Source organism: Acanthisitta chloris, unplaced genomic scaffold (assembly GCF_000695815.1).
Source record: "Acanthisitta chloris isolate BGI_N310 unplaced genomic scaffold, ASM69581v1 scaffold25218, whole genome shotgun sequence".
Classification (NCBI taxonomy): domain Eukaryota; kingdom Metazoa; phylum Chordata; class Aves; order Passeriformes; family Acanthisittidae; genus Acanthisitta; species Acanthisitta chloris.
The window spans coordinates 2,859-3,188 of record NW_008689003.1 but is presented as its reverse complement, the minus strand read 5'-3'; the positions used below and the strand labels follow the sequence as shown (position 1 = coordinate 3,188).

The following is a 330-nucleotide window of genomic DNA, read 5'->3' as shown; positions in this document are numbered from 1 at the left end:
CTGCTCTGGGCAGTGAGACCACGGGGTATTTCAGGACCTGGCAGTGGGGCTGGGAGGGGGATGACTGTCCCAGGCAGTGGGAAGTAGGGGAGATGTCTGCCCTGGGCAGTGGGGCAGGGGTAAATGTCCCCTCAAGCCCCCAGGGCAGCCCTCAGCCCACTCACCGTGAAGAAGGCCTCCTCAAAGACAAGCAGTGGCCCCGAGAAGCCGATGACGAGTAGGGGCTGAGCGCCCGGCAGGCAGAAGAGGACACCCTGCAGCGACGTGGAGATGATCAGCTCTGACACTCCGATCAGGTCCTGCGTCTTCTCCCCTGCGGCGGGGCCAGGC

The 330-nt window shown here is 64.8% G+C and overlaps 1 protein-coding gene across 1 annotated transcript in view; it reads right to left on the bottom strand.

The window, feature by feature from the left end:
- LOC103808481 (anion exchange protein 2-like) overlaps positions 1-330 on the bottom strand; it is a gene marked incomplete at both ends in the record, with an annotated part of 3,648 nt that overhangs the window by 464 nt on the left and 2,854 nt on the right. Inside the window, 1 exon segment of the mRNA XM_009081267.1 lies at positions 133-313. Within this exon segment, the coding sequence (XP_009079515.1) occupies positions 133-313 (181 nt within the window).